This window comes from Octopus bimaculoides, chromosome 25 (genome assembly GCF_046866305.1).
Source record: "Octopus bimaculoides isolate indiv1 chromosome 25, ASM4686630v1, whole genome shotgun sequence".
Classification (NCBI taxonomy): Eukaryota; Metazoa; Mollusca; class Cephalopoda; order Octopoda; family Octopodidae; genus Octopus; species Octopus bimaculoides.
Window position 1 is genome coordinate 23,275,510 of NC_142952.1, and position 11,758 is coordinate 23,287,267.

The 11,758-nt window shown below is 40.7% G+C and overlaps 1 protein-coding gene across 1 annotated transcript in view; it reads right to left on the reverse strand.

Moving 5' to 3' along the window:
- Positions 1–10,207, reverse strand: part of LOC106872916 (uncharacterized) — a 50,705-nt gene extending 40,498 nt beyond the window's left edge. The window contains exons 1-4 of the mRNA XM_052976282.2: positions 10,064–10,207; positions 8,106–8,217; positions 5,277–5,416; positions 3,646–3,694 (exon numbers count right to left, since the gene is read on the reverse strand). Coding sequence (XP_052832242.1) covers positions 3,646–3,694; positions 5,277–5,416; positions 8,106–8,217; positions 10,064–10,104 — 342 coding nt within the window. The 5' untranslated portion in view covers positions 10,105–10,207. The remainder of the gene's footprint in view (positions 1–3,645; positions 3,695–5,276; positions 5,417–8,105; positions 8,218–10,063) is intronic.
- Positions 10,208–11,758: the final 1,551 nt, after the last annotated feature.

Here is an 11,758-nt window from a genome sequence, read left to right on the forward strand (position 1 = left end):
GCTGAGGAGACGATTGGCCTTACCCGGAGGAAGAACCAAGACTGGTTTGACAAGAATGATGAAACCATTTCCTGTCTTATTAAAGCCAAACTCCAGATGCACCTCGACTTCAAGAACCATGCCACTGAGAAGAACAAACTAAAACACCAGCAAGCATCAGTGGAATGCCAGCAAGGAATTTAGAGAAGCTCAGAACATCTGGTGGCAGAGGAAAGCAGAAGAGATGCAAAACTATGCGGACCAACGAGACTTGCGCCGCTTTTATTCTGCAACCAAGGAGATCTTCGGCCCCACAAGGTCATCAGTGGGTGGCCTGAAGAATGCAGCTGACTCTATGATAACCAACACCCATGGAATCTTCAATCACAGGAAGTCCCATTTCAAGACCCTACTTAACAACCACTCACGCACTCATGACGATCTCCTCCAAAACACCCCCACAGCTCCCCATCCGCCATTGGATGTCCCAGCCACCCTTGCCCTATGAATTCAACAAGGCATTCAAGAGTATGAAGCCAGACAAAGCTCCAGGACCAGACAACATTCCATTTCAGTTTCTCACACATGGAGGTCCTGAACTGAAAAATCATCTGATGCCCGTTATCCTCAAGTTCTGGGAAAGCAAGACCCTCCTGAACAACTTCCACAATGCAACTGTCATCACCATCTACAAGAAGGGAGACCAAGAGGATTGCAACAACTATTGATGGATCTCACTCCTGAGTATTGCAAGCAAGATCTTCGCCTATATCCTACTCAATTGCCTCCTCATCTCTGTGGAAGATGTTCTCCCTGAGTCCCAGTGTGGCTTTCGACCTTCTCGAGGCACAGTCGACATGATCTTTTGTGCCTGCCAACTTCAGGAGAAGTTTCAAGAACAACAACAGCCTGCAATGTTCATCTTCTGGGGTCTAAAGAAAACCTTTGACAAGGTCCCCTGTCCTGCAAAGTGGGCCATCCTTGCTTGGTTTGGATGTCTGGAGGACTTCATTACTCTGGTCCACTCTCTTCACAATGGCATGATGGGTAAAGTATGCCATCAAAATGCCCTCACAGACCCATTTCCCATCACTGGTGGTCTTAAGCAAGGATGCGTCCTGGCACCAATCTGCTTCTCTTTGTACATGGCAGCCATATTCAGCAAAATCCCACTGGACTCGCCTTCCATCAACATGCGCTATCGCTTGGATGGTGGACTCTTCAATCTTGCATGTCTCCATGCAAAGACAAGGACCTCCACCATCTCAGTCCATGAGATGCAATATACTGATGACAATGCCACCCTGAGCCGGTCTGCAGATGGCCTACAAAGGACAGCTGATCTTTACAATATGGCTTATGAACACTTTGGGATGCAGGTAAACATATTAAAGACCAAGACCTTGATCCAACCTGCACCAGGCCAGAACAGTCCACCCACAAACATTAGCATCAACAGCCAACCCCTAGAAGATGTTGAACACTTTTCATACTTTTGGAGTATTCTTTCAAAGACCCCCATGTGTGAAAAGTACATGGAGAACTGGATCAGGGTAACCCACTCCACCTTTGGTAGACTCAGCCGATGTGTATTCTTCAATTACGCACTAACCATCTGGACAAAGATCATGGTCTTCTGTGCCATTGTCATGTCAACTCTTCTTTATGCTTGTAAGACTTGGACGCTGTACCACCATGACTTCAAGCACATTGAATGCTTCTAGCAATCCAAGCTACGACAGATCCTCAATATTCAATGAGAAGATCACATTACCAACAACAAGGTTCTTCACCACACCTCACTACCAAGTATTGAAGCTTCACCATCATCCCTGCTGAACAGGTCACATCCAGCATATGGAGCCCTCTCATCTCCTGAGGATCATGCTCTATGGAGAACTTGCAATCAGAACAATACCCAGAGGAGGTCAAAAATTCCATTTTAAAGACCAGCCCAAATGAACCTTGGCTCAAACTAACATCCAGCCATCCTTATGGGAACAGATTGGAATGGATAGGACAGCCTGGAGGACTGCCATCTGCAATGGAGCCAGCTCCTTCGAGCAGGACAGACAACAGAATGAGGAGGTAAAACTTAGGAGAAGAAAGGAGAATCTTGAACATCCTCGACCTGTACCAACCATCCTGTGCGAATTCTGCCCATGACTCTTTCACCACCGACTTGGACTCTAAAGTCACATTCAGCACAAACATTTGCCGAGGAGACTGGACAGAAACTGACGAACCCAATGCTCAGATACGAGCTGGAGCTGATTATATATATATATATATATATATATATATGAGGCAAGTGAAATCGAAATTGAATTAAATTTGTAGACTGGCACCCATGCCAACGTCTCTTCATCGAACACTAAACTCGGCTTGCGAAGACCTGTTGGGGCAAGCGAAAGCGAAATCGTAATGACACCTGTACCAGTAGATCACTAAGAGCACCGTCCAAGCGTGATCGTTGCCAGAGCACCAGCTGTCTGGCTTCCGTTCCGGTGGCACATAAATAGCACCATTTGAGCGTGATCATCACCAACGTCGCCTTCCTGGCACCTGTGCCAGTGGCACATGAAAAGACATTCGAACGAGTTCATTGCCAGTACCGCAGGACTGGCTCCTGTGCAGGTGGCACGTAAAATATACCATTTCGAGCGTGGCCGTTGCCAGTACCTCCTGCCTGGCCTCCGTGCCAGTGGCACGTAAAAAGCACCCACTACACTCTTGGAGTGGTTGGTGTTAGGAAGGGCATCCAGCTGTAGAAACTCTGCCAAATCAGATTGGAGCCTGGTGTAGCCATCTGGTTTCACCAGTCCTCAGTCAAATCGTCCAACCCATGCTAGCATGGAAAGTAGATGTTAAACGACGACGATGATGATGATGATGATATATATATATATATATATATATATATATATATATATACGATATATCTCAGCATATTATAGGGATATTAATCGTTTCTCATCACTTTATTTGCATTTTCCTTTCATTTTCTTTCCACTTCCATTTTTCACTTCTTTATTCCTTTCTCCATCAACCATCCTTCCAAACTGCTCTTCGCTCTCACAACACCCCTGGTGGTGGTGGTGATGGTGGTGGTGGTGGTGGTGATGGTGGTGATGGTGGTGGTGGTGGTGATGGTTTTGTTGATGATAGTGGTGGTGGTGGTGGTGATGGTGGTGGTGGTGGTGGTGGTGGTGGCGGCGGCAGTGGCAGCAGCAGAGACAGTAGTAGTGGCAGTGGCTGCAGTGGTGGTGACAGAGATGGAAGTGGTTTTGGTGCTCTCGTTGTTGATATTGATGGTGGTAGCATTATGATGATGATGATAATGATGAATGTTGCTGTTGCTGTTGCTGCTGCTGCTGCTGATAGCAATGGTAGTGGTGGTGGTAATGAATAGCCAAAATGTAATGAAAGACTATTTGACCTGCATGCATGGGAGCAATTCGACATGGAATGTATGAGAATTGTCTGTGTGCAATGCAATAAATAATAACTTGAAAGTTTAATTCAAAAGCTCATTTCATAATAAAGACAACAACAACAACAACGACAACAACAACAACAACAACAACAACAACAACAACAGCAAGAACAATGACAAAGGCCACAGTGCTTACACATACTCAAAATATAAAATACAAGGTCACTGACCTCATTTGAAGACTCCTTCATAATATTTACAATGGTATTAATGAGGGGGCTGTAAAATAGATGGTAAAATAAAAAACATAAATAATAATAATAATGATGAGAACTCTTGTTATATGTGCAGCCATGGGTGTGTGGTTAAGAAGTTTGTTTTGCACTCACATGATTCTGTGTTCAATCCCACTGCACTATTTTTTATCTTTTACTTGTTTTAGTCATGAGACTGCAGTCATGCTGCAGAACCACCTTGGAGAATGTTAGTTGAACCTATTGACTCCAGTACTTATTACTTTTTGTAAAACCTGGCACTTATGGTATCACTCTCTTTTGCTGAACTGCTAAGTTATGGGGAAGTAAACACATTAACTCCAATAGTCAAGCAGAGGCGGGGGACAAACACATACACAAAGACACGCACGCATGCACGTACGCACACACACACACACACACACACACACCAGGCTTCTTTCAGATTCCATCTAACAAATCCACTTACAAGACTTTGGTCAGCCCAAGGCTATAGTAGAAGATACTTGCCCAAGATGCTACATGGGGGAACTGAACCTGGAACTATGCAGTTGGAAAGCAAACTTCTTACCACACAGCCATACCTGTACTAATGATGATGATGACGATGATGATGATGTCAAGGACTCTTCTTCTAGTTCTTCTACATTGCAGATAAATTTTGGGTTCCAAGCTGAAGCATTGTGCCATCATTGACAAAAGAAAAGTGCAGGCTGTTCACAGAAGATTGTACAAGTTGTTTATAAAAGATGATGGCATTGACAAGTACAATGTGCACAAAGTGATGAAAATGTTTAAAAAAGGGGGAAACTAGTACTGAAGGTAAACTACTCGGTGGGAAATCATCAACTTTGAATGAATCATCACAAATCACCAAGAAGTGAAAAAAGGTGATTCGTGCATACAGATGATATACAATATGTGAACTTGGTGCACAACTGGATTGTGGTCACAATGCATTAGAGAAAATGGTGGAAGACATTGGGTGTTGAAAAGTGTGCAAAATGGATACCTCAGCAGTTGATATCCAGTTTGAAAGAGAGATGTGCGGTAGTTTGCATTGATCTGCTTTTTTCCAACCCGGTGGTGGAAGATGAAATGTGTGTGCACCTTTATGAAAATTAAATGAAGTTTCCATGGAATGGCATCCCTTCTTTTTCCTAAGGTCTAAGAAATTCTAGAACCAGAGTTTGGTACAAAAAGTCCTGATGAGTGTTTTAGGGGCAAATCATTTTCTTTTGCTACAGCTTCAGATCATCCAAAGTCTTGTGAGTGAAATTCAGTGGACAGAAATTGCTTCAATCAGGACCAACCTGACGCTTAACCACTATCACCACCAAGGTGCAACATACTGGGACTGACCTTAAAGCCATGTGGTTGCAAAGGGAGCTTCTTAACAACACGATCATGTCTGCATGGATATATTTAAAAAGAAAGGAAAACCATTGTTGTTACTGCTTTATGATATAGAACAATCAAGCATTCACTTAAAGAAGAAAAACAAATTCTAGAAAACTCATTAATTACAAATTGATAAGCGAAGGTTTTTTTTTTTTTTTTTAATGGTTTTAGGAAAGGGAAGAAGGTTTAAGAAACTTTACAAATACCGATCATCTTGATTCTTTGGTTTCATTCTGTTGTGTTCCAATGGATTACAAACAGGGATTGTTTTATTTGATAGTTCTATTTGACTAGAAGCTTTGTACAAAGGAGGCTCACACATATATTTCTGGTACATCCTCATACTCTAAAACAGGGAAATAAAAAAAGAATTTTTTAAAATATACAGTGTGGCTTGAAAGGCAAAAAGTGGTCTGAAATTTTAATAAGTTTGTTTTACTTACATTCTTTAACTTAATCTGCAAGATATGACTTTTTTCAACCCTGTCGACATGAATTTCCTACATACTTTATTTGTGGCTTAATGAGGCTACTGTTGGTTTCATACTGAGAGAAATCTCTGCAATTATCAAACCTGTCACATGGGACATTGGTATTCATCATCTTCTCCAAGATGGAGATGAGTACTAATGTCCTATATGGCAGGCTTTATAATTGCTGAGACTTCACTAGGCATGAAACCAATGATAGCCTTGTTAAACCACAAATAAAGAAAATTTATTCACCAATGCAGTGTTGAGCACTCATTCTCATCATTCGATATTAGTATATATTTCCTACATATATATATATACACACATATATACGCATATGCATGCATACGCACGCATACACACACACACTGTATATGGTGCTAAGGTATTGTAAATTTAAAACAGAGCATAAATGAATCATTAACACCTTTGTGACTTTTGGGCCAACCTGTATATAAAAGAGAGAAAAACTATCATTCATAACTTCTAATGGTGTGTTAAGTTACAATGAACGATTGTGTTTGATGTAGTTTAGTTCCCGCTCAGCCGTGACTGAGAAGACAAATGAGGACAAGTTTTTGTTTCTCTGCTTCCTTTCCATCAGCCATACCACTATCCTCATCGCTTGAGCCCCACCCCTACCCCACTTCTAACCCTGTCATGTAACATATGTGTAGATGGCTACATTGGATCACATGTTCCCAGCTCACCCTACCTTCACCCCCCCCCCCCGTCATCATTCCATATCACTCAGTCTGCCAGTATGTTCTTTTCCTTTTCTGCTGAACCTCCTGGCTCTCTGCCCCCTGACCCACATAGGCTCCTGTCATCTCCCTGCCAACTCAGTTATATTGAATTAACCCTTTAGCATTCAGATTACTCTGCCAAATGTAATTCTTATTAATTCATATTGTTTCAAATTAATCATGTATTATCTTGTAGCTTCAAGATTTTGATGATGTGATTGCTTATTTTTAGATTTTTAGAGCATCACTGTAAGGTAGTCGTGAGAGGCCTGATCTGGCTAGTTTTAACATAAAACAAGTAGAATATTTGGGCCTGATCTGACCAGTTTAAATGCTGAAGGGCTGAATACACCTACCTATCTTAGACTACCAAGCAGTCTTATCACTCTTCTCCCAATTCCATATCCCTCTCATCATCATCATTGATGCCGCTAACACTCATGCTTCTCATTCTGGAAGGAGACTGGTGAATGAGCAGAGGTTGTGAGGTCCTTTAAGTTGTGTTGAGGTCCTTTAAATTACCTGTCTAGTGTGGATGCCAAAGAAAAAAAGAAATGCTTCCAGTACATTCTATAAATGGGTTGGTGTTAAGAAGGTCATCCAGCCATAGAAGCTAAGCCAGAAATTAAACATGTGCAGAATGAAGCCCCTCACCAACCTAGGTGGGTGGTACCCCTTGATTGTATGCTGACTCTGACTGTAGCAAATCCATCAATCTATGCAAAATGCAGTTGCAAAATGATGACAGTGATGATGATGATGGTGATGATGATGACTATATTTTATTCACTGTTATATGTGTGTGTGTGCATTAAAAAGAACAACTGACCACTCTGTCAGTTATGATGTTGAGGATTCCAGTTGATCCAATCAACAGAACAGCCAGCTCATGAAATTAATGTGAAAGTGCTTGGGCACTCCACAACCAAACATGCCCTTAATGCAGTTCTGAATGTGACTCAACATGACACAAAATGTCACAAGGCTGGCCCTTTGAATTACAGGTGCAACTCATTCTTTCCAGCTGAGTGGACAAGAGTAATGAGGCATGAAATAAAATGTCTTGCTCAAGGACACAACATGCTGCCGGAGAGTGAGGAATATTCTTTCTAATTTTGACATAAGGCCAGATATTTTAAGGGGAGAGGCAAAAGTCAATTACATCAACCCTAGTACTTGACTGGTACTGATTTTATCAGCCCCAAAAGGATGAGAGACAAAGTTGGCCTTGGCAGCATTTGAATTAAGGAAGTAAAGAGCATTTTCTCTACTGTGGTAATGATTCTGCTAGCTCACCTCTTTATTAAAGAGAGAAATATACTTTAAATATTGATGATATTAAACTCAAAATGCATCCAAATATTGGATTCATTATAGTACCATAAGAAAGAATCACAAATAGCCAATTTGCTCAGGTACCAGACTATATAGACATGGAATTGTATTATATTACAGACACATTCAACTAATGCTAGCATGGAGAAAAGATGATAACAGGCAATAAACCCCCAAAACAGATAATTAAAAATAGTGACAATGATAATGATTATGACAGTGATTACAATGACAACACTGATGATGATGATAACATTTGTGATCATAATGTGACAAGGATGTTAATAACAATGACGATGATGATGACAATAATGATGATGATAACACTGGTGAACACAACAATGATGATCATGGTGATGATGATGATAATGACAACAACATTAACAATACTGATGATAACACTGGTGATGACGACGGCAGCGACAATGATGACAATGATGACAATGATGACAGTGCAAAGAACAATGATGCTGACAGCTACCTGACTTGGATATTGTTCAGAAAGGAAGTCCTGAGAATAATTGTCATTTTCAGAGTTTTGTAATAGGGAATTCTGACTGCTAAACCCCGATTCTCCTTTCTCATCTGAATAACTGCAAAAGAAATGAAAAGTTTTAATATTTTGGAATATTCTATAAAAATGGTTCTTATATTTTACTTGCTTCAGTCATTGGGCTGTGGCCATGCTAGACACAGCCCAAACTGACCGCATAGGGGATAAGAGCAGCCCTTTTCACCATCCATTGAGGGATGCAAATGACTGAATTTATTTTCAATAAAATTAAGACAATTTTAAACTTTTTCAACTTATAAATCACCATCGTGAAGAAAGAAGAATTATGTAACTCTATTCTATCAATCTATCAGTAAATAAAAAAGGGTGGGGAGGACAAAAGTTTCATGAATATCTGGGGGCTGAGGGAGAGCTGGTACTTATTAAGTTAAGAGACACTACTGTTGATGCTTCCCAATCTTGTGACAATCTTGCAAAGAAGCACAGTCAACCCAATTTTATTAACAATATTTGAATCAGCATGAGACTGTGGCTAGAGACATTTTGGCACCTATTTGGCATCGATGATTTGACAGACATTTTAATATTTCTCTTGTTCTCTCCCTCCCTTCTCACCTCTCTCTCTCAGTATATGTGTGAGCATATTTCAGTTTCTGTGTATGAGGAGCAGGGAAAGTGTTTATGTCAATCATGTGCACTTGATAAATTATAATGTCTCTCACCCTCTTGTTCTCTCTCCTACCCCCTCTCTATCTGTACATGTATATTTCTACATGCATGCTGGTGCCATGTAAAAAACACCTGTGCTGGTTCCCCTAAAAAGCTTCCATGCTGGATCCATGTAAAGAGTATTTGTGCTGGTGCTGCATAAAAAGCATCTGTGTTGGGACCACATATAAAGCACTTATATTGGCACCATGTTAAAGCACACATGCTGGTGCCATGTAAAAGCACCTGTAAAAACCATCCATGTTGGTGCCACATAAAAGTACCCATACTGGTGCCATGTAAAAACACCTGTGCTGGTGCCACATAAAAAAAACACCCATGTTGATGCCATGTAAAGAACACTTGTGGTGGCACCACATAAAAAGCACCTGTAGTGGCATCATGTAAAAAGTGCTCTTGTGGTGGTGTCACATTAAAAGCACCTACTATACTCTGTAAAATGGTCGGCATTAGGAAGCGCATCCAGCTGTAGAAACCAAGCCAAAGCAGACAATTGGAGCCTGGTGCAGTTCTCTGGCTTGCTAGCTCCTAACATCCAGCCTATGCTAACATGGAAGACAGACGTTAAATAATAGTGGTGATGATTTATATATATATAATAAAAATAGTAATAATAATAATAATAATAATAATAATAATAATAATAATAATAATAATCTTGTGTTGGCTCTTGTGCGGGTGACACATGAAATTTTTCGAGCAAGATCGTTGCCAGTGCCCCTGGACTGGCTCTTGTGCGGGGCCACCGTAGGATTTTCGAGCGAGATCGTTGCCAGTGCCCCTGGACTGGCTCTTGTGCGGGTGGCACATAAATTGCACCATTTTGAGCGTGGCCATTGCCAGTATCGCCTGACTGGCCTTCGTGCGGGTGACACGTAAAAGCACCCACTACACTCTCTGAGTGGTTGGCGTTAGGAAGGGCATCCAGCTGTAGAAACTCTGCCAAATCAGATTGGAGCCTGGTGTAGCCATCTGGTTTCACCAGTCCTCAGTCAAATCGTCCAACCCATGCTAGCATGGAAAGCGGACGTTAAACGATGATGATGATGATGATGATGATGAATAAACTCAATAACAATAATAATAAACAGGTGCACCGAATAACACACATGCATTTTTATATGCACTCATAAACACACATTTACTTGTGTATGCATATAAATAACTCTTGGAAAAATGTTATCTCTGGAACTTACTTGGAAAATAAATCTTTTGACTTAATATGATTTAGAAGCATTGTGTTTATTTAAGTATAAAGGCAAGTTTCCTGAATGTCTTCCAGATACGCTGAAAAAAGAAAAAAAATTATTTTATAATGTTAAAAAGAAACAATAAACATATCTCTGAACAAATGCATTGGCCTAATGAGCTATATAAAGGTGCATTTACATAGTCCATCTGTTAGAAATAGCAGTCAAATGTCCCTCAAATTATTTCTTAACATCATAAAAATAAGAAAACGTTGGAGAATATACATACAAAAAGACAGGATGGCCATGGGCGGAATGTCTTTGATCATAAGTCTACTCATTCAGGACTGACTTAGAAGTTAAACAATAATGACCACAGCCTATTGTTTCTGGTAGCATTCCTAAATATATGTTGTTGTTGTTGTTTAGCCAAAGGTCAGCTAGTCAAAAGCATTCTTAGTGTGACCAGCTCATAAAGTATATATATAAAGTGAATGAAGTAATCGTTGTATTCCAATTTTCTTCACTTTTCAACGAATAGTAGATGATACAGACACAACACAGGCTTTTGGGATAAAGTTTTCAGGAATAACCCAATAGGTTTATCATTAATTCCATAAAATATTCATATTTTACTTTTGTACAGAGAACATAGGCCCCATTCTCCATTATGACCTGTTCTAAGATGGCAAGGTGAGATTTGAAGGAGATTTGACTGATGTTTCTAGCAGGTCAAGAGAGCACATAGGGGCTCCCTCATTGGCTCATAGGCATATCTAGCATTGATCACTACTGATAATTAAATGAACAACAGAAATCAACTGCTAAATTAGTCCTGTAACTTCTGTGTTTGCATCCCTTTAATGGTGTGTCTGGAAGAAGTCCAACATCTCCCTAAAGACCAAGATCCATCTTTTCCACATACTGGTTCTGCCTGTCACCCTCTACAGTGTTGAGACCCGGATCATCCTCAAATGAGGACCTGAACAAGCTCAAGGTGTTCCAAATGTAGTGCCTTTGTCAGATCCTTTGTGTCTCTTTACATGACTGAATCTCAAACAACAACATCCAAGATCAATGCCAGCAGCAGTTGACCATTGAAGACCAAGTCTGGCAGTATAGGCTACAGTGGTTTGGACACAACTGCAGAATGAACACCAGAAGATTACCACACCAACTTTTGTGACAGCAACGTCCCATGCACTGGAAAATCCAGTACAGCACACCAAGGAAGACATGGACAAAACAAATTTAGGAAGACCTGAATTTGCGGCACCTTGACCTCAAGAATGCTAAGGACAGCACCTTGGATTGGGAAGCGTGGAATAACATCATCACCAGAGTCCATCATTCAATGGCACCCATGGCAGCATATTGGTTGAGAGGACAGCCTCCCATTCCAGTCACCAGCTAGAGATTTCAGAAGAGAAGAAATGAACAGGGGCATGTAGAACCAAGTGTGCCTCTTAGTAACAAAGGTTGCTCACATGAGCTTAACTTCCATATTTTGTAGCTCTTACAATCTTTCTCTGAAGTGGAAAGAGCTCTGTCACCCTGATTTTTGCCTTAACCCATTTAAACCAGCCATATCCGGCCCAAATATTTTATGTTCAAATCTGCCTGACCTGACCTCTTACAAATACCCTACAATATCATTCTAAATATATACAATCGTATCATCAAAATCTTCACACTACAAAC